The sequence below is a fragment of the Ranitomeya imitator genome, chromosome 8 (assembly GCF_032444005.1).
Source record: "Ranitomeya imitator isolate aRanImi1 chromosome 8, aRanImi1.pri, whole genome shotgun sequence".
Taxonomy (NCBI): domain Eukaryota; kingdom Metazoa; phylum Chordata; class Amphibia; order Anura; family Dendrobatidae; genus Ranitomeya; species Ranitomeya imitator.
The window spans coordinates 21,581,840-21,600,927 of NC_091289.1; the positions used below are offsets into that span (position 1 = coordinate 21,581,840).

Below are 19,088 nucleotides of genomic sequence, written 5' to 3' on the forward strand. Positions count from 1 at the left end.
TAAAGAGCTTTAAAGTTACCCCTGAATAAAAAGGCTCATATCTCTGGAACGATATATCGGATTTAAAAAAAACCAAAAAGTTGAAAATTCAGGGGAACAGCGGAAATGAAATAAAAGCGAAACTGACCCCTTTTTACCTAGTGAATGGTCCATCTTTAAATGTTTTTTTCTTCCTTAAATACATGTATCAAGTTGAAAAATTTATGATTGCTGAGAGGCTGGCCGAGAATGGAGGTCCGAAGTCCCCTGTATGGAAGGAGCGTTAATACATCCTCAACTGACGGAACGTATTGTCCCATAGAAGTGAATGGAGAGGAGCCTACAGGGCACTTTTTCTATTCGCCACGACAGCACCCACGAGAGAGGGGATCCGCCCCTAGGAACAGGAAACCTACAGAGAGATAAAAGGGGCGGCCCCCCCTCGCTCCTCAGTTGGTTTCCTGTTCCTAGAAGGGAACCCACAGAGAAGACTCTCTGGATGTCAGAAGAGGAGAAGTCCGCCTGAATGCCGCCTGTCCGTCTCTGCTGAAAGACAGGGGCTCCAGGACGGATGGACAGAGTCGGGGGTTCCTGTTGGTTCCCCCCTCATCTGCTGCAGCGTGGAGCAACAGTGTTCCTGCTGGGACATTGTTGGAGTTTTTGTGACCAAGGAGGTACCTTAGGCTGAGGCAGCAGTCGGCGCTCCGGGTCCTGAATGGCGGTGGAGACGACCGGTAAACGGCGGGGACGCCGGCGCAGGTACAGTACAGCGGCGCTTCCTGGTTCCTAAAGGCACGGGTCACTTCCGGGGGCGGCGGCCGGCGAGCTGTGGGGACGCCGGCGCATGCGCACTGCGGCGGCGCTCCCTCGGCTCCGAGGTCGCGCTTTCACTTCCGGGGTCGCCACCATGTTGAAGCTTGTGAGACGATCCTCCCCCCTAGGCTACACTACGGGACAAAAAAAAAAAAAAAAGGGGGGGAGGTGTGTGAGACTAGCGCTATAAATTACAGCTCAGCTGTGTAGGAGGTGCGTCTGAAAGGGAGACAACATGTCGTCTCATGAGGAGATTTCTGAACGCCCTATGGAGGAGTTAATTGTACCCAGTGAGAATGGCAGGAAGAGAAGCGGTGCAAAAGTGAGCGACTCCACTGACAAGTCAGGGAGGAGGTCGTCCCGTGGCACACCCCAGGCTGAACAAAAGAGCCGAGACCCGGTATATACAGATACTTCGGGGTGAGTGTTTACTTAGCTTCATGAAAGCTTATGTCGGTGTCCTCTCCTTATATGTTTGTAGGGGAAGAGGACTGGGAAGACCAAGCACGTGCAGTGTGCAATATGTACTGAGCCCTTGCCTGATGCTTATAGCAAAAAATTGTGCCAAGCCTGTATAAATAACACCCTGCGGCAGGAAGAGTCCGTTAAGATGGATGAGATACGTCTTATGATTCGAGAGGAGCTTCAGAGTTTGCGAGGTGGTCCGTCTGTTAATGTGGAGAGGAGAGTTAGCAGAGCATCCTCGCCTAAAGCTGACACGTCAGCAGAGAGTGGGGAGGTCGAGTCAGATGTCTCTCAGTTATCAGGTTCATCAGATGAAGAGGACTATGTCTGCTTTCCCACTGATGGCATAAATAACTTAGTTAAATCCGTAAGGAGTACTATGGGGGTTTCTGAATTAAAAGAGCCTCAAACTCAGCAAGAAGTAATGTTCGCGGGTCTGTCTCAGCGAAAGGGCCATGTGTTTCCAGTAAACCAGGCTATAAAGGACCTGGTCAAGAAAGAATGGAGTAAGGGTCAAAAGGGGTTTGTGTCAGTGTCCTGTAAGAGACGCTACCCCTTTGATGACGAGGACTTGGCCACCTGGGCTAAGGTACCGAAGGTTGATGCGGCTGTAGCATCTACCGCTCGCCGTTCCGCTTTACCAGTAGAGGATGCGGGTTCTTTGTCCGACCCGATGGACAGGAAAGCTGATGCACTTCTCAAAAAATCATGGGAAGCCTGTGTGACTGCATTTAAACCTGCAATCTCCGCTACTTGTACTAGTAGATCCATGTTGGTCTGGCTGGAGCAACTGGATCAGAACATCAGAAGTGGCGTGTCCAGAGAGAAGTTGCGAGCCTCCATTCCATTGATCAAGGGGGCTGCGGCATTCATATCTGATGCCTCAATAGACTCTCTCCGTCTGGCAGCGAGATCAGCTAATCTCTCGAATACGGCCCGTCGAGCATTGTGGCTAAAAAACTGGAAGGGAGACACCCAATCCAGAGCTAAGTTGTGCGCCATTCCCTGCCAGGGTGAGTACCTCTTTGGAGCTGTACTGGATGACATTCTTACTAAGGCGGGCGAAAGGAAGAAGGGGTTTCCTAATCCCTTTATTCCTTCCTACAGAAGGGCGTTCAGGAAGCCACCATTTGGAAGGAAAGGAGGCTTTAAAGACCGCTGGAGTAACAGGGAGTTCAGGCAGAAGGGCAATTTGTTCAACAAGCGCCCCTTCAAACCAGCGGATAAGTTCCGTGAACCCTATTCCACCGGTGGGCGGTAGATTGCTGCAATTTGTTGGACAATGGAAGGAGATAACGGCCAATACATGGGCCTTAAATTTAATTTCGTCAGGTCTCACCTTAGACCTCATCCGGATACCTCCGGATTCTTTTCTTCTTACATCCCTAAAATCCAGGCTGCAGCAAGAAGCACTGGAAACTGAAATCAAATCTCTTTTGTCCAAACAAGTATTAATAAAAGTTCCACCATCTGAAATAGGAAAGGGCTTTTATCTCCCTTATTTCTGATAACTAAGCCTGATGGGTCCTTTAGGACTATATTTAATTTGAGAAAATTGAACACCTTCATAAGACCTAAAGCCTTTAAAATGGAGTCCATTCGGTCAGCCATTAAAAATTTATTTCCTAACTGTTACATGGTGGTACTGGATCTTAAGGATGCTTACTACCATCTGCCTATACACCGGTTGCACCAGCAGTTTCTTAGAGTGGCAGTTGTAATAGATGGTCAGGTTTGTCATCTGCAGTATAGGGCAATGCCCTTTGGCTTATCTATGGCTCCGAGGGTGTTCACGAAATTGTTGTTGGAAGTAATGTCTTTTTTGCGGTTAAAGGACACACTAGTCATCCCGTATCTAGATGATCTATTAATAGTGGGAAAGGACTCCCTACAGTGTGAGCAGAGATTGGAAGAGGTAGTTTTTTCATTACAATCTCTTGGTTGGATTATTAATTGGGAGAAATCCAGACTCCGGCCAGTTACATGTCAGAAATTCCTTGGCCTCCTTTTAGATTCAGTTGAACAAATATGTTGCCTGCCAGATAGCAAAAAGACCTCCATAATTGATAAAGTAAACTTAGCAATCAATAGGCGTAGTATGACCTTGAGAAGTGCCATGTCGTTGCTGGGGTCTTTAACTTCTTGTATTCCTGCAGTTGAGTGGGCACAGTTTCATACGAGGCAGCTGCAGAGATTTATATTACAGAAAAATATTGAAAATCAGGGATGTCTAGATCAGATTGTTTTTCTTCCATCAGAAGTAGTACACTCCCTCACCTGGTGGTTAGATTGGGGAAATCTGTCAAGAGGAGTCCTGTGGGTAATCACTCCTTCAAATATAGTTACCACAGATGCTAGTCCTGATGGTTGGGGAGCACATTTTCGGGATCAGATGATCCAGGGTCTCTGGTCCAGATCGGAGGATAGTAATTCTTCTAATGTAAAAGAGTTGAGGGCTGTATATTATTCCCTGCTCCACTTTCTTCCTCAGCTGCGAGGCTCTCACACAAGGGTCCTCTCCGACAACACCTCTGCGGTGGCCTATCTAAACCGTCAAGGAGGTACAAGGTCAGACACTCTTATGGAGGTGGCGTCAGACATCATAAGGCTAGCCGAAGGTCATCTGTTATCCTTGTCAGCGGTACACATCAGAGGGGTAGACAACTTTCAGGCCGATTTTCTCAGTCGTCATACTCTTCATCAGGGGGAATGGATGCTCAACAGGAAGATTTTCAGAATGATAACAACTCGATGGGGCGTGCCTCAAATAGACTTGTTCTCAACAAGATCCAATCGACAGGTCAGGATGTTTGCCTCCCTGTGCAGGCTGGACAATCCAGATATATTGGATGCCCTTCAGGTACCATGGACATTCGACCTGGCATACGCATTTCCCCCATGGAATCTATTGCCCACTGTGATAAGGAAGATAAGAGAGGAAGGGGCAAGAGTTCTGCTAATAGCCCCCTTTTGGCCCAAGAGGCCATGGTTTTCATGGCTCAGAGCCATGTCGGTGACAGATCCGTGGATTCTGCCTCTGGCCGACAACATGCTGTCTCAAGGTCCGTTTTTCCATCCTCAGGTGAAGGGCATGAACTTAACTGCCTGGAATTTGAGAGGCAATTACTAAGCAGGAGAGGGTTTTCTAGTGGTTTAATAGATACCCTTATGAAAAGTAGAAAGCCTTCTACCACAAAAATTTATGTTAGAGTCTGGAAAAAATTTCTTCAGTTTCACACTACACAAATTTCTTCAGAGGTGCCTATATTTTCAATACTAGAGTTTTTACAAAAAGGACTAGAATTGGGACTTTCAGTTAATACTTTGAAAGTTCAGGTTTCAGTGTTAGGAGCTCTCTTCAGTTATGATATCGCAGGTGATAGATGGATATCCCGTTTTATATCCGCATGTGAACGGTCGAAGCCAATAAATATTCCACAGGTGCCCCAGTGGGATCTAGCTTTGGTCTTGGATGCATTGACACAAAGCCCATTTGAGCCTATTCATGCAGCCTCATTAAAGAACATTTCATTAAAAGCAATATTATTAGTAGCTTTGGTGTCAGCTAGAAGAGTGAGTGATCTGCAGGCGTTGTCAATCGATCCTCCATACTTATCTATAACACCTGATAGAATAGTTTTGAAAACAGACCCATGTTACCTACCTAAGGTGGCCTCTAGTTTTCATAGATCCCAAGAGATCCTATTACCTACCTTTTATAAAGACCACTCATCTCCAGAGGAAGTAAGACTTCATACCCTAGATGTTAAGAGGACTATTCTAGCCTATTTAGAGAGAACTAGGGACTGGAGGAAGAGTAGGGCCCTGTTTGTGTCTTTTCAGGGTAAAACCAAAGGATCCAGAGTAACGAAGGGGACGTTGTCTCGTTGGATCAGAGAAGCCATAACCTTGGCTTACAGAGCCAAAGGAAGAGATCCTCCGATGCATGTGGGGGCTCATTCCACAAGGGCCGTATCAACTTCCTGGGCGGAAAGGGCGAACGTGCCAATAGAGCTTATATGTAAGGCCGCAACTTGGGCTTCACCGGGCACCTTCTATAGGCACTATAGATTAGACCTATCCGCGGCTTCTGATCTTACCTTTGGGGTTTCGGTTCTTGACTCAGTTAACCCACCCAATTTATAGTCTCTGAAATTCTCTCGTGGGTGCTGTCGTGGCGAATAGAAAATACCGGATTACGTACCGGTAATGCTCTTTTATAGAGCCCACGACAGCACCCATTCACATCCCTCCCTTTTCTTGTATAGTTGCACGTGGTGCTTTTTTGGTGAGGTGTAAATATTAGAAAGATGTAGTATAAGGTTGTAAATATGTATATATGTATATATACCTGAACCTGTTAACTAAAACCTGGCGGCGGTTCCTCCTATTCTCTGTAAAACAACTGAGGAGCGAGGGGGGGCCGCCCCTTTTATCTCTCTGTAGGTTTCCTGTTCCTAGGGGCGGATCCCCTCTCTCGTGGGTGCTGTCGTGGGCTCTATAAAAGAGCATTACCGGTGAGTAATCCGGTATTTTAGATCCTTTTTCTAGGGATGAGTAGAGCGCCAGCGTTTGCACGTTCAATTTTCAGACCCTCCGTATGGATGAACGCAGGGGATTGCCCTTCCCGTCGTTTCCAGGGACCTAATTTTCCATTGATGCGAGTCCCATAGATTCCGAGCTATTTGTTAGACTTTGGGTTCACTTTTCTGGATTTGTGTGCTACGGATACGTAGAAGTTAACGAGAACCTTATTTTCAAGTGCCACTTGGGCTGCGAGTATTCTCCATCCCAGCTGCGTTATCGTGCCGTACAGTTTTATAATGAAGCAGCCTAGCTGGGAGCCCGGGCTCCTACCAAGGGCCGTTATCTCACACCAAGAGAGTCCTTACACCACAGCACATCAACAACATAAGTATTATTACACCCAACAAGTCAACCTTAAATAATTGAAATCATGGAGCAGTTGGATGACAAATTCCAGGGGATGGATACATCTGCCACCGCTGCGTCCCTGCTTCCCCAGACCCGATGGACACGTTTTTTTTTTTTTGTTTTTTTTTCCTCCTTCTGTGTGTGTTTGGTTTTATTTGTGTGTGGCATTTTTCTTTTTTTTTCCGCTCTGGGACTACGAATAGAAATTTCATTGTTCATAAGCAGCCGAGTATCAGTATCCTGACAACACGCATTGCTCATCTTAAACGTGATTTAATATATACACTGTGCACTGCCTATAACTAAGCCGCGCCAGGTTTATTTGATCTCGTCTGCTGTAGATCTATCATTATTTATGTTTTAAAGACCCGGAGTACTTGTATTATGGATTATTACAGATTTTCTGCTTCTTCAGGCGCAATATTCTGAAATATTACTGTACTTATTTGAAGAACTGATATTCTCCCAGCTGAATAAAACAAGACTCATCTGATGGGCATTTTTTTGTACATTTTTATCAAGCAACGGTTCTCAGCTAGAAAGGTTAAAGAGAACGTGCCATCAGAATGATCTCCAATCAAATCAGGTTTTTATGTCAATTTTTTACAATATGTATTTATATAGGTTCGAAGCCCACCAAGGACGACATCTGATAGGAGATTGTATGTTCTCTTCTGTATATATAGATGTTATCAGTCATTGTACAGGAGGAGGAGGTGAGCTGTGACATCACCTATTGTGAATGGTGGATCCTGTGTTATCTACTGTATATAGAGATGTTATCATTCATTGTATAGGAGGAGGTGAGCTGTGACATCAGCTATTGTGAATGGTGGATCCTGTGTTATCTACTGTATAGAGATGTTATTATTGTAATACGGTATATTTTAATCTCACTGCTAAAAAATCTTCTCTACAGAAGAGGAAGTGGGAATTTAGTATTGGGACTAGTAATCAGTGTGGAATTTGTTGATTTCTGATTTTCCTTTATATAGAATGAATAGAAAAATCATGAAAAAAATGTAAAAAAAATATAGATTTAACATATTAATCTGATTTAAGCAATAGTTCCTTATGTTACATTTATAATAAAGACTCTAGAATGGTATTTTAACAAAAAATTTAAAATGATGTTCCACGAGAAAACATGTAAATTATATCCAAAAGGCCAATCTGATGAGATGGGATCTAAGGAAGTAAAATAGTGTATGAATAAAGCTGGGGATACTTGGCCGCTGCTACGTTGCATCATATGGTGAGTGAATGTGGTTGTGTTGCGGCCAGTGTGGCCATGTATCTCCAGCCTACGTAGATTGTCCTCTGCTTATAAAGTAGCTGGTCTGTCACTGGATCATAGAGAATATAGGAATGTCGTGGAGCACATTGGAGAATAGCAGTCTGCGACTTCCTTGCAGTCATCATCGGTCATGTAGCTCTCATCTCCATTTACATACAGTACAGACCAAAGGTTTGGACACACCTTCTCATTTAAAGATTTTTCTGTATTTTCATGACTATGAAAGTTGTATATTCACACTGAAGACATCAAAACTATGAATTAACACATGTGGAATTATATACTTAACAAAAAAGTGTGAAACAACTGAAAATATGTCTTATATTCTAGGTTCTTCAAAGTAGCCATCTTTTGCTTTGATGACTGCTTTGCACACTCTTGACATTCTCTTGATGAGCTTCAAGAGGTAGTCACCGGGAATGGTTTTCACTTCACAGGTGTGCCCTGTCAGGTTTAATAAGTGGGATTTCTTGCCTTATAAATGGGGTTGGGACCATCAGTTGTGTTTTGCAGAAGTCTGATGGATACACAGCTGATAGTCCTACTGAATAGACTGTTAGAATTTGTATTATGGCAAGAAAAAAGCAGCTAAGCAAAGAAAAACGAGTGGCCGTCATTACTTTAAGAAATGAAGCTCAGTCCGTCAGAAAAATTGGGAAAAGTTTGAAAGTGTCTCCAAGTGCAATGGCAAAAACCATCAAACGCTACAAAGAAACTGGCTCAAATGAGGACCGCCCCAGGAAAGGAAGACCAAGAGTCACCTCTGCTTCTGAGGATAAGTTTATCCGAGTCACCAGCCTCAGAAATCGCAGGTTAACAGCAGCTCAGATTAGAGACCAGGTCAATGCCACACAGAGTTCTAGCAGCAGACGCATCTCTACAACAACTGTTAAGAGGAGACTTTGTGCCGCAGGCCTTCATGGTAAAATAGCTGCTAGGAAACCACTGCTAAGGACAGGCAACAAGCAGAAGAGACTTGTTTGGGCTAAAGAACACAAGGAATGGACATTAGACCAGTGGAAATCTGTGCTTTGGTCTGATGAGTCCAAATTTGAGATCTTTGGTTCCAACCACCGTGTCTTTGTGCGACGCAGAAAAGGTGAACGGATGGACTCTACATGCCTGGTTCCCACCGTGAAGCATGGAGGAGGAGGTGTGATGGTGTGGGGGGGCTTTGCTGGTGACACTGTTGGGGATTTATTCAAAATTGAAGGCATACTGAACCAGCATGGCTACCACAGCATCTTGCAGCAGCAAGCTATTCCATCCGGTTTGCGTTTAGTTGGACCATCATTTATTTTTCAACAGGACAATGACCCCAAACACACCTCCAGGCTGTATAAGGGCTATTTGACCAAGAAGTAGAGTGATGGGGTGCTATGCCAGATGACCTGGCCTCCACAGTCACCAGACCTGAACCCAATCAAGATGGTTTGTGGTGAGCTGGACCGCAGAGTGAAGGCAGAAGGGCCAACAAGTGACTACCTCTTGAAGCTCATCAAGAGAATGCCAAGAGTGTGCAAAGCAGACATCAAAGCAAAAGGTGGCTACTTTGAAGAACCTAGAATATAAGACATAATTTCAGTTGTTTCACACTTTTTTGTTAAGTATATATTTCCACATGTTAATTCATAATTTTGATGCCTTCAGTGTGAATGTACAATTTTCATAGTCATGAAAATACGGAAAAACCTTTTAAATGAGAAGATGTGTCCAAACTTTTTGTCTGTACTGTAGATCCCTATAAATACAATTTGGGCTGAATAAGGGCCTCCATTCACAATGGATCATTCGGCCTTTGGCGCTCTCTCCTGACTTTTCCATGCACTGGAATGCTCAACTGAGCGCTTCTTTTGTTCTCCAAGAACCGATACTTGACTTCTCTGGTTGTGTCTTCGCCCCGTAGAAGAAAAGGATCAGCTGATGAAATCAGAAGGCAGGATACTTCTGTCCCTCAACATCATCTGGGCAAAACCCGGTCTAATCACGATCAAGTGAAGAATCATGAGCCGAGGATGATACCTGTTGTATGGACATGTGAATTTGGCCTTACCCTTCATCATCCATGTGATTAACTCTGTATCCAAACACTGAATGGAGCAGCTTTAACTCCCTCAGAGCAGGAAATCCCAACATGTACTGACATGCCAGTCATCTGCCCAAAACCACCGAAGCTGCGGAAACATGGAAGGACTTCTGCTCTCCGAATCTGCTGGCCAAATCAGACTACTTTTGCAGCTCTGGTTTTGATTGACAGCTGGTCGAGTGTCCAATTTTCTCTCAAAATGTATTTGCACTTACAAAAAAAAAAAAAAGGGAGCATTGTGGAAATGCTGGCAACCGGCCGCATCCTATCCGAGCCTTTTATTCCTTTACCGTTTACAACCCCCTTTGGCACCAGCCTCTAGACCAAACCTCTTGTTATGACTGCTAAATGGCTTTTTAGCCCGGCATCTAAAGCAACTCCCTCCACCATTATATAAAATGCCATTAAGTTTTATTACAGACATTCCAGGAGGAATGGAAGCCTGTTCTTCTTCTTTTCTGCAGCATTTCTTTTAGTTTTTATCAGACACAGGAAGAAAATAAATGAAAACTGTGGGTAATGTCATAGAACAAAAAAAAAAAAAGAAAATTGAGCCAAGCACCTTGTGCGACCTCAGTATTCTCTGAGAGAGATACGGTGATCATGAGACCCCCTAATATTCCTGATTGTAGCATCCTCGGACTTGTGGTGAAACCCTCTGGTCTGGGTGCAGAGTCTAAAAACTAAAGCATATCTGCCTCGAGAAAAACTTGCTGCCTAAGACAAAATGGCTTTTGGTGCACATGCCAGTCTGTCCAGGAACTCTCCCTAATCTCCTACTTTGACCTGACTGCTGCAGCCAATCAGTGCTCACCGATTAGTGGCAGCGGTAATGTTTAGCCCGAGCTGAAAGCAACAGTCTCCTCTGATCTGTATGTCGCTGCTGCAGCTAATTAGTTGCCACTGATTGGCTACGGAAGTCATGACTTCCCCCACCGGAAGAGAAGGTGAGGAAACCAGCAAGGTGTAAAAATGACAGGGGTCCCGTAGGTGGGAATGTATTTTTACTTTTAAGACCACCATGTGTCCTTTTGTTATCTAGTAGCGAATATCCCCTGTAAACAAATTATGTAACTTAATTTAATGCGGTCCTATGGTCTGGCAGCCGCTCCTTCCTGGGATTTCTCCAGTTTTGCTTCCAGTGTCGAAGAGCGGTGCGTGAAGGGGGCTGGCTGGCCGCTTAGTTCAGTAGCTAACCCCGCTGTTTTCTCTCTATTAGTGCTGACAGAGGAGGAGGCTGGCTTAGCCATTGAAATGAGCAGTCAGCCAGCTCCTTAATGCACCAATTTGGTAACGTGCTGAAATAGGGGCCGATATCTCCAGTTGGAGTTGGGGCACCAGTACGAATATATAATTTACTGCGGTTTGGAAATTCGCATGACTGCTCGTTATTCCGTTACCTTCTTAGATATCATTTGACTTTCTACCCGATTTATGACAGAAGAATGTAATTTTTCCTGTAATGCTCGTTGTCTTCTGCACCGACCTCCGCATTATAATTGTGTTGTTTTTAATGAATCGCAGGCCGCCGATCAGATTAAGAGACTTTACCAGCTTTTCCTGAAAGTCGATGCCACCCAGGTAGAAGTGAATCCCTTCGGCGAAACTCCGGAAGGACAAGGTAATAGAATATATAATAGTTTTGTGTTTTCCTCCTCACTTTGTGCTCGATTATAGCACTCTGCCCTCCATTTGTTTGTTTTTCATTTTTGCTCTCGTGTAAAGAAAGAAGTGTCAAGTACATTTGCAAGGCGATCCTGGTATTTTGCACGATTTTTCACTGCCTGGCACAAGGGCACTCGTACGAGTCCACGTTCATATGGAAGCAAAGTGTTTCTTACTTACAGATTTACATAGCCCATTCCTGACCAAGCAATTTTTAATTTTTGAACGCTTCATTTTTTTCTTCCCCCTTTCGTAACTATTCCCTCCAGTCGACTGTTTTTGCTCCAGCAGCGACCGGATGTAAACAGCCAACTGAGCAGAAATGGCGCAACTCTATACAGCAGGTCCGCATTTATGTAAATGGGATATGATCAACTTTGTTTCATCTTCAGCCTATCCTCTTCAGTTTTCATAGTTGCGCCTTTGGCCTGCACCGTGCTGTCTCCGATGCTGCAAGCAAGAGGTGCAGCATCGGGGGAGTCTTGTGGCACTAGCGCTGGTCGGATCGAGCGGCGGCTTTAGGTGAACACTCTATTAAAAGGAGATTGCAAGCGCTACCGGTCCACGGCCACCACTAGCCTGCAGCTGTGGCCGGTAAAATAGTCAACAAGCATTGACCAATAAAATTAAAAATCCCTTTGTCCTTGAGAACAAGTAAATTGCGAGATTGCCTGTAGCAGCTACCGAAGTGGTGCGACATCTCGGCAACCCATCATTTGCACCACGTATTACCCGCTGCAAGTAAATGGAGAAGACGTTATTTACAATCCTGTGATGACAAAATGTTACATTTCCCCTTTTAAAGCAAAAGCCGTCAAAATCCAGGCGTTAAGCCGCTAAGCTCGGAGCTGTTTATCGTTAAAAAGCAATTTATTCATGTGACTGGGTAATGAGATGCACGAGGCTCATTCAGCCGCGATTTATACCGTCGGTGATGTCAGGTTAGCGCTCGGCACAGCCTTGATGCATCATGTGTAGTTTTTAATGTACAGAAGATCCATATTTTCAACTCCCGGGATCAATCTGGAGCACTTGACAACACTTTTTATTTTTTTTGTTTACTTTTTTTTCTATTTTTTTTTTTTCTTTCTTTGCAAAGTTTTGAAATCAATTTTTGTGCAAACTGTAGTAATCATTCTGTCTGCACGGACCGGTGCCACTTAATCAATGCCAGGTGAATTGGCAGCATGCTAAGGAGAAAATGGCCTTGTTCTGGAGATTAAAAATCCTTACGGTATTACTCTTTTATAACTAAACGGCGCTTCGCACAATGCAGGAGTCGCGGGCTCTGGCCAGAGTGAAATTGCCCTGGAAAATCATAAGTTATGTCACAAAATAAATTATATTGTTCCCTTTTTCTTTTTTGTCTTTATGCCACATACTGGTTTGTCTCCGGATTTCGCCATAGTTTTTATGTGTAAATGCCATACACTAATTAACCCTATTATATAAACATCGGAGTTCTCTCTGGTGATGAACGAACGTGCTTGGATATAAGGTCTTATCGGAGCATGCTCGGGTAAGAACACAGGGTCTTCGGCGTGATCAAAAAATATTTTCGAGTCCCTGCGGCTGCATGTCCCGCGGCTGTTCAACAGGCGCAACACATGTAGGGATTGCCTAACAGCTAATCCTTGCATGTGTTGTGGCTGTTGGACACCATTGATGATTTCCAAGTTTTTTTAAGCACTTTTTGAGCACATTTGTTCAAAAAAGCTCCGAAAAAAAAAAACCTGTCACAAGAATCTGTTTCAGAAACTTGAAACCATTTCTGGTGTTTTTTTTTTTTTAAAGAAAATTGTGTATGGAAGCTTTTGAAATGATTTTTTTAAGTGTTTAAGTCTTCAAAATCCTCCCCAAAAAGGCACCACTTGAAAATCCCTATAAAGGAGCATGTGATAATGTACACAGGTCCAAAAAATACGCCACAAGAGAGAATCCAGATAGGCTGTATATTAGGCTACTTTCACACTTGCGTCGGTACGCGGCCGTCGCTAAGCGTCGGCGCGACATACCAACGGACGTTGTGCAAATTCAGCACAATGTGGGCAGCGGATGCGGTTTTTCAATGCATCTGCTGCCCATTGTAAAGTCCCGGGGAGGAGGGGGCGGAGTTCCGGCCGCGCATGCGCGGTAGGACATGGCAGATGCGATGTATTAAAAAAACGTTACATTGAACGTTTTTTCGTGACGACGGTCCGCCAAAACACGACGCATCCACGTATGGCAAAACGTCGCGATCCGTCAGCAATACAAGTCTATGGAGAAAAATAGGCATCCTGCAGGCACATTTGCAGGATGCGTTTTTTTTCCCAACACAGCGCATTGCGACGGATCTAAAACAACGCAAGAGTGAAAGTAGCCTTAGAAAGTTGCGTTGTCCATCACCTTCCTGTAGTATCACTTCATATCCTAAGGAGCCGATTTATACCCTCTTTTGGTATCCCGCGCTTCGGTATTTTCTCACAGAGACTAGATGTTGCGTTGCTGCCCATGGGGATTTCTTCAATTCAACAAACGGCGGAAAATTGCGAGATGTCATCACCGACCAATTTTTTGGAGTCCGGCTTCTATAGCCAGCGCCATTTATGTTGTACCCCTTTGCCTGTTGACTTCACAGGAGGCTTTGTGTGGTCTTTGGTCAGCCGTGTTGACTTTGGGGAAAGAGAAGCAGAGCTGGAGTCAAATCAGCTATGTTAGAAAAGTCACCAACAGAGTCTACTTGGGTCTTTCCAGAGGCTAGAAAATGCTAAATGTAAGCAAGGGTTTTATAGCAGTCGGACACCTGCCATTCCTTCACTGGTGGGATATCCAAGTGAGGTGCCAGCCATTCGTGTCATGAGAAAACCCTTCCAATCTAAAATGATCGCTTTCCATAAATACCTTGAGTTGATGCAGGCGCATATTCTTCAAGTATCTCTTGAAGACTCTCATTGTGGACTCTCTGCCAAACAAAGCTCGTGCTCGTCGAAGAATCTTCTGGTTATAGCTGTGATTTTTCCGCACAGTAGTAAACAACGGAAGGTTTTCATTATTTCATACATTTCTCCGGGGACTTGCTGCCGAGCCCTCGTTTTTTGGCACCGAGAATCTCGGATTCACAAGTCAGACCTTAAAATCACCTAATTAAACGCTATTAAATGAAATGTTCGCTATACGGCTTTCATTAGTGGCATCTACTTGGCTCATACGTAGTCCATTGAGTTTCCGGCAATTTGGAGTCTGTTATTTTTAGTGCCAATTTGTAGTAGGGGCTTCCATAAAGTATTTGTAATCTCAGATGGGTAAGAAACAAGAATATTAAAAAGCGAAGTCCATAAATGTCTTGTGAGCGGCTATTGGCTTTTTCTGTTAGGTGCTTTATACATTGCCATAAGTGGCTTTTTAGTATTCTTCATTTTCTTGCCCCTATAATTAGCATTTTTAACACCTTTACTGACGTTGACAGCTCCGATCGTTATAGACTAAAGCATTTAATACTGATATGACTGTTGGTGAGTAGACTTAAAGGGGTAATCAACAAAACACACAAATTCGCTGCTCAATTTGGAAATCGCATCACTTAAGAAGGAAAAGTCCTGGAATTATGGAAATCGCAGAATAAACAGACATGTTACTGATAAGCAAATGATGAAAAAATGAAAATAAAAGGTTCAAAACATCTCAATACATTCAGTATGGAGTATGAGCGCTACATGCAGATATCACCACATTTACCGGCTTGCCTGTTATCAATGAGGTTTTTAATGTTCGTCTGAGGAAAGTTCTGCTGCTGAATGTTCCTGGGCAGAACATGAAGATCCTCTGCTGGCAGCTTCTTGGGCAATTGCTGACCAATGACGTGACAGATGTGAGACAAGTCAGGAGACGCTGCCGCTATCGGAGCACTTTAAGCCACGCAGTCTGCCGTTGTCGAAAAAAACGTTCCTGGAAAACTTTCACTTTCCCTTGTAAAGACTTCTTCAAAACTTTGGCTAAGTGGTCTCCAGAACAGTCTCAGACTATCAGTTCATAAAAGATAAAAGTAGGACTCGACGATGAAGAGGATAGAGCTCCATTCCAGCCTCCATTGCTGTCTTGCTCTGCATCATGATAGCCTTTGAGAATGGTGGTGGGAGGTCAATGTAGCACCTGTAGCTGGACGTCTTGCTTGTAGCCCAATGTCGTGAAAATGCCATCTGATGGTGTAGACCGCTTTCTTGATGCTTTATCCTTGTTATACGATGTCCAGTTTCACTTGCACTACAGTATTGATCACTTCTTGCCATTCTTCAAATTTGACGAGGCCATGTGAGCAACACCATGAAGTGGCCGTCACAAGGGAACATCACCCCAGTCCTACTTCCAGGATTATGTTGGGAGGTGGCATAATGTACTGTAGCCGGACCCTTCTAGTCTTCATTCTAGGCGCACTAATGGTTCTGCATTACATTCATTAGGTGGTAAAACCAGTGGTACGGTGAGCGTATTGCAACTCTTTTTGCTCAACGCTAAGAGACCTTAATGGATCGACTTGTTATATTACCAATCTGTGCTTCTTATGGGTTGAAATTTGCCCGTGTAAACCTTTTTTCTTGATTAGTTCTTGAACTTTAGAAATACAGAAGCAAATGCAAACATTCCGGACGTACTTGTGCCACTCTTTGATGCGTTTCCCATTGTAGATCCATAGGTCTTTCATTCAAGCCACATCCCTCCCATCGCCTGTAGCTTTACATACAAGATCTTAAGACTTTGCCCAATTTGTACTGAAAGGGTTAAATGATACCCTGGCACAAAATTAAATCACCTAACGATTATTACAGCGGGACGAATTAATTACCGGGGGGGGGGGGGGGCTATGACGTGAAGGATGTGCAGAAACTTGCGATAACTAGCTTGTCTAATGGTAATTAAAAGCATATTAAGATGCTTAATTTTAACCACCATAGGAAAAATATGTTAAGTTTATTAATTAATCTTTAATTCGGCCACAAAGGAGTTGGAGATAACTCAAATCAGTCACTGATAAATGTGAATACCGACAAATTAAGCGTTTTCTTTCAGTGACACAAGAATCGGACAATTGAAGGAGAAGCAAGATTATAAACTACCACCAGTGTTGTGAATTCTGTGGCCAAGCTCCCTCCTGTGGTCGTGAGTGGTACTGCGGCTGGTTCTGTCTATAAGCTTCCTTTGGTGGATGAGAGTGGTACTGCGGCTTCTGAGTTTCCTTCCTCAGGTGATGAGGTTAAGTCGTTAGGTGCTGCTCTATTTAACTCCACCTGGTGCTTTGATCCTGGCCTCCAGTCAATGTTCTAGTATTGGTCTTGCTTCCTCCTGGATCGTTCCTGTGGCCTCTCTATCCTGCATAAGCTAAGTTCTGCTTGTGTTATTTTTGTTTGCTATATTTTCTGTCCAGCTTGCTATATTGGTTTTTCTTGCTTGCTGGAAGCTCTGAGACGCAGAGGGAGCACCTCCGTACCGTTAGTCGGTGCGGAGGGTCTTTTTGCCCCTCTGCGTGGTTGTTTGTAGGTTTTTGTGTTGACCGCAAAGCTATCTTTCCTATCCTCGGTCTATTCAGTAAGTCGGGCCTCGCTTTGCTAAATCTATTTCATCTCTGTGTTTGTATTTCATCTTTACTCACAGTCATTATATGTGGGGGGCTGCCTTTTCCTTTGGGGAATTTCTCTGAGGCAAGGTAGGCTTATTTTTCTAGCTTCAGGGCTAGTTAGTTTCTCAGGCTGTGCCGAGTTGCATAGGGAGCGTTAGGCGCAATCCACGGCTACCTCTAGTGTGGTGTGATAGGATTAGGGATTGCGGTCAGCAGAGTTTCCACGTCTCAGAGCTCGTCCTATGTTTTTGGTAAATGTCAGGTCACCTTGTGTGCTCTGAACTTCAAGGTCCATTGTGGTTCTGGATTACCTGTTCATAACACACCAGGGTCCTTTAAAAGAGGACTCGTTACTTCTCCTGACACTTCTGTTTTTGTAAAATAATTTAATTGCTTATGAAATAACAATTCTGGAGCATCTTTTCTCATAACTGTTGTTCCTCTGTTATTCGTCTAAGAAATGTATGAATAAATTGGCAACGAGGTGTTTAGTAGTAGATCTCATGATTACAAAATGCGGTATGGAGCTTGTCTTCGCAGATTAGCCAGTGGTTTGTGGTTGTTCCGGGCCGCCTCTTGCTCCGGGCCGCCTCTTGCTCCGGGCCGCCTCTTGCTCCGGGCCGCCTCTTGCTCCGGGCCGCCTCTTGCTCCGGGCCGCCTCTTGCTCCGGGCCGCCTCTTGCTCCGGGCCGCCTCTTGCTCCGGGCCGCCTCTTGCTCCGGGCCGCCTCTTGCTCCGGGCCGCCTCTTGCTCCGGGCCGCCTCTTGCTCCGGGCCGCCTCTTGCTCCGGGCCGCCTCTTTCTTTTGGCTGCACAGGGAGGAACATAAGAAGTAGTTGGGTAATCTGGGATATCAGTTTATGGGGCAATTTCACGCACGGCCATTTTTCTTTTAATTGTATGAATTTGGGTGAATACACACACTGCATATTAGTTGCTGAAATTTCTGCAGCTGTGAATCCGTTCCTTACATGTGAATAGGATTCATTCTGCAGGCAGCATTCTGTTCTCTACAAATGCCGTATTCCAGTGAATGGGATCTTCACAAGTGTTGGCAATGAATCACAGCACCCTTGGGGGAAGTGGTGACATGAGAAATGACTAGTGCAGAACTCTTTCTTCTGGTATTAAAAGTAAAAGCTAAATTATTTTGGAAAAATAAAGTACAATGAGACTTTTTTAAAACTGCATTTTGCATTTCTTCCCCTTCTGTCATTCGAAAGCAAATCCAAAAAATCAGCAATAATGTGCTTCGAGACCTTCCCTACAATCCTGAAGCTGCCTCCGTCGTTTGCTTCCAGGCCCATAAAATCCTTTTGTAAATCTGAATGTTTCAAATTGGACGCAGGTGATTTCCGAGCCAAATGGCTTCGTAACGACTCAGATATTAGATTTAAATTCTAAAGTAAAAACCAATAGGTTTTTATCCTCCTCCGATTCGAGGATTACCGCTTATCTGTGTTACGCTATAAACCTGCCAAAAGCAGCACCGCGCTCGCTCTATTTTTCAATTTAGGAATTGTAAGTCAATTTTTTAGCTGTAGTCCTAACTTAATAGGAATTTGTACCCGTGGCGTCATGTGCATTAGATCAGATATTTGCACGGTAAGCAGAACACACAGTAAAATAAAAACTTTGAAGTTCTTTTGGAAATATAGTATCGGCTCATCTCAGAGAGGGCAGGCGTGTAATCTAATTCCCGAGAGGTCTATTAGAAAATAATGGAGGCAGATCTCAAATGGCGGCTGAATGGGGAGAGGGGATGGGGTGGTGTTTTTACGGATGTTATCCTCGGCTGAGTCAGATCGCACCTCGTTTGTATCTCGGTTTCAGTTCAGAGAATAAAGAACAAAATGGCTTTGACTTCCTTCCTTGTCGGGGATATACTGTTGGCTTCTTATGACTAAGCAGTTGGGGAAAAAGTCTTTCCGGGCTGCGTAAATAGTGACAAGACGTCGTCTCCTTTGCATCACGCTGTCAAGCAGAGTTAACATTATGCATGTAGTCGGCCGCGTCTGCAATTCACCACGATCCGTACGTGTTAATCCGTTCGTCAGCTGATATCCGAGAAGCTCCTGGTTCCAGAATCAAATACGAGACGTTACTCGTGGCAGACCTTGTCGACAATGTAGTTGAAAGGCTTCCTCTGCACCCAAAGCGTTGGGAGGCGATGAGGATGGCGATGAATCAACTGTGATCCTTGTAGGAAAATGAATTGCTTCTTAGGAATGAAGAACGTTTTCTCGTAAAATCCAAA

General features: G+C 44.3%; 1 protein-coding gene across 1 annotated transcript in view; it reads left to right on the top strand.

Moving 5' to 3' along the window:
- The window catches only part of SUCLG2 (succinate-CoA ligase GDP-forming subunit beta), a 185,846-nt gene that overhangs the window by 67,008 nt on the left and 99,750 nt on the right, over window positions 1-19,088 (top strand). The window contains exon 7 of the mRNA XM_069736543.1: window positions 11,100-11,196. Within this exon, the coding sequence (XP_069592644.1) occupies window positions 11,100-11,196 (97 nt within the window). The remainder of the gene's footprint in view (window positions 1-11,099; window positions 11,197-19,088) is intronic.